Here is a 3,119-nt window from a genome sequence, read left to right on the forward strand (position 1 = left end):
AATAAATAAATAAACCTCCACTTAGAACATTATAGAACGCATTGTTTTTTTAAAGGCTAGTGGGGTTCACGCAAACAACCCACTAGATCCAAAAATGGTGGACAGGTCAGATGACGCTGTACGTAGTTGGGTCAAATTTTGACCTCACTCAATTCCCCTCTTGTGACAAATTCAATCCTTAAACACGTAAACAAAGCAAAAGTCTAATGCCTCCTCTATCACTATATGTATACGCCCACCTTCCCTTTCTCTCTCTCTCTCTCTCTCAGTAGCAAACAATTCATCCATCATCTCCTTCAACTTCAAGCAATGGCCTCTTCATCCTCCGTCTTCCGTGCTCTCTTCCTCTTTCTCTGCTGTTCTTTCTTCGTCGACGCGCGATATCGTTACTCGGTATCATCTATCATCTCTGAAGATCTTTACAAATCCATGTTTCTACATAAAGATGACAACGCCTGTCCTGCTAAGGGATTCTACCCTTACTCTGCCTTCATTGAAGCCGCATGTCGATTCCCCAAGTTTGGTACCACTGGAGATGTAGATACTCGCAAGCGCGAAGTCGCAGCTTTCCTGGCTCAGATCTCACATGAGACTACGGGTATGTTCTGTGTTAAGAGTTTATTGACATAGGACTCTTTCAGTAATTTTATTCTGAACTTCCTATTCCTGTAGTTTCATTTTTTTTTTGCAGAGTTTTTTCTTTATTATATTATCACTTTAACTTTGACTTTTTGTTCGATGAAATTTTGATATATACAGCCACAGGTGAAACTAGTAGTCCTATATAGAGGTAAAATAGTCAAAAGCTCCAGCCAGAGGGTTTATATGTAAAAAAATAAAACTAAGGGGTATTAAATTCAAATCAGTGATATTATATCGTGTCTCCGTCCAATTAACCCTTCTATTAATGATATGTACAAATCAATACATCTAATAAGTGATCAAATCATATAACGCGTTATATGAGCAGCCAGCATGTGCGCACTTAGATAGAAGGGACATTAACACTGTATTTCTCGAGATATATCTATATATTAGAGTTCATTTTGCAAAATGAATAGCTAGGTCGTACCTGCAGATAGATACGTAGATGTACTGAAGAAGCATATGTGTCATCGTGTGAACAGGAGGATGGGCGACTGCGCCCGACGGGCCCTATGCGTGGGGATTGTGCTTCAAGGAAGAGATAAGCCCCGGGAGCAGCTACTGTGACCCTACCAACACGGAATGGCCTTGCTACCCTAACAAATCCTACCATGGGAGAGGACCTATGCAACTCTCATGGTAAGAGCTCGCAGTCGCAGTGCTCTCCATCAACTAATGGAGCACCACTACATACGCCTACACATACGCCTTGTTTTGTGAAGCATACGAGCATATATTTGATGCGATTATTATCATGACCATTGTTGATTATCGATTCATGGAAGGAACATATAGTTAATTGATTCGGTTCAATGACTTAAAAGAGTCAAAACCGGCCGCACATTGACAGCAACAAAATGTTTTATCGGTAACTTTTTCCCGTACGAAAACTAATAAAAAAACCATTTAAAAAAAAAAAAATCCAGTCCGTCGTTCACCAATTAGTGAAGTCTCGATAAAAATTTTGAAGTATTTCTTCGTGCATATTAACATTCCCTATTAACTCTTCTGTCGTAGGAATTACAATTACGGCCCAGCAGGTGAGGCCTTGGGCTTTGACGGGCTAAAAGACCCAGAAATCGTCGTTAACAATTCCGTTATCGCCTTTAAAACCGCACTCTGGTTTTGGATGACGCCAAGAAAACCCAAACCTTCGGCACACAACGTCATGGTTGGGCGTTACAGGCCCACTAAGGCTGATCTGCAGGCCAACAGAACGGCTGGGTTTGGGCTGGTGACCAATATCGTCAATGGTGGCCTTGAGTGTGGAATCCCTAATGATGCTCGAGTCAACGATCGAATTGGCTTCTTTAAGAGATATGCTCGGTTGCTTAACGTGGATGCTGGGCCTAATTTGGATTGTGCGTATCAACAGCATTTTTGATTTGTACGTTATGTGTTTTGTGTACTTTTTATTTTCATTTTTACACTGAGCTTGTTGATCTTTGATGTATTTGAATTGATGATGAATAATAAAGAAAAGATTTGATTGTATCTGATATAAGGTTCAAGTTAGATTCAAGTTTATGATGAGTTTTATTGGTTATTAATAATAAAATTGTAATAGTAATGTGTTTCGAGCTGAGATTGATATCTTGATTTTATCACTTTTCTGATCCAAAGCAAAGGATAATTCTCATAATACGAATCGAGAAGAGTCAATTTTTTTCTAGAAACAATATATTCTAGGATAACAGATAATTTTCATTATTGCAAGAATATTTCTTTTGGGAGATATCATATAATAATAATAATAATAATAAACAGTAGTGACCTTGTTCCATCTATTATGGATGAGGAATCAACTCTAGAACCAATAACTTTAAAGGACAGAAGAACGTGTTCGTCATTTAATTTACTTCGAAGAGCAGTAATCAATTTCATCAATCCGTCCACCTAACTATTAGTATTGAATTTTCTTTTTTCTTTTTTTTATGCTGATCGAGTTTCTTTTATTTTTTACCCTCCTTAACAAAGTTTATTATTTCCTTTTTCTTCTGTTTCAGTTTCAAATTTTACTCAAAATCTTGTCCTGATTTTTACTGTAAATCACACGCGTTTGTTGGTATCCCACATTCCAGCATTTAATATGCAAATCTTTCAAAAAAGAAATATATGAAGTTGTGGTTTAACTAGACTAGAGTTGGTCTATATAGATATTGATCTAAAAGAAAACTAGTTTAAGAATTTTTTTGAATTAGAAAAGACTATTTTAAATGAGGCTCAACTACTTTTGTCAATTAAAGACGGTTCTTTGGGGTTGTCTATAACTAAGACCATTGGGTTTGTTGCGAGGTCAGATCTAAGTGACTAGCTACTCATGAGAACATCCTTTCTTTCCATCAATATGATAGAGTGATATAATTCTCGAGCCCACATTGGGCAAGAGTACCAGAAATAGCGTGGTCAGTGATTACAAGAGTTTGCACAACAAAGGTGTTATATCCTACACATAGCTAAGTGTTAGTCCTCAA

The 3,119-nt window shown here is 37.4% G+C and overlaps 1 protein-coding gene across 1 annotated transcript; it reads left to right on the top strand.

Moving 5' to 3' along the window:
• Positions 226 to 2,144, top strand: LOC109850687 (chitinase 10-like). The gene is made up of 3 exons (XM_020420743.1): positions 226 to 598; positions 1,128 to 1,284; positions 1,663 to 2,144. The coding sequence occupies exons 1-3, from the start codon at positions 226 to 228 to the stop codon at positions 2,027 to 2,029; spliced, it is 897 nt and encodes a 298-aa protein (XP_020276332.1). The 3' UTR covers positions 2,030 to 2,144.

Source organism: Asparagus officinalis, chromosome 7 (genome assembly GCF_001876935.1).
Source record: "Asparagus officinalis chromosome 7, Aspof.V1, whole genome shotgun sequence".
In the NCBI taxonomy this organism is placed as follows: domain Eukaryota; kingdom Viridiplantae; phylum Streptophyta; class Magnoliopsida; order Asparagales; family Asparagaceae; genus Asparagus; species Asparagus officinalis.

What these genes read in the sequence shown, in the direction of transcription:
- LOC109850687 (XM_020420743.1), top strand. Translation starts at nt 226, where the DNA reads ATGTATACGCCCACCTTCCCTTTCTCTCTCTCTCTCTCTCTCAGTAGC. An exon ending in GATCTCACATGAGACTACGG is followed by an intron (nt 599 to 1,127) that starts GTATGTTCTGTG and finishes TCGTGTGAACAG; the next exon opens with GAGGATGGGCGACTGCGCCC. An exon ending in GGACCTATGCAACTCTCATG is followed by an intron (nt 1,285 to 1,662) that starts GTAAGAGCTCGC and finishes CTTCTGTCGTAG; the next exon opens with GAATTACAATTACGGCCCAG.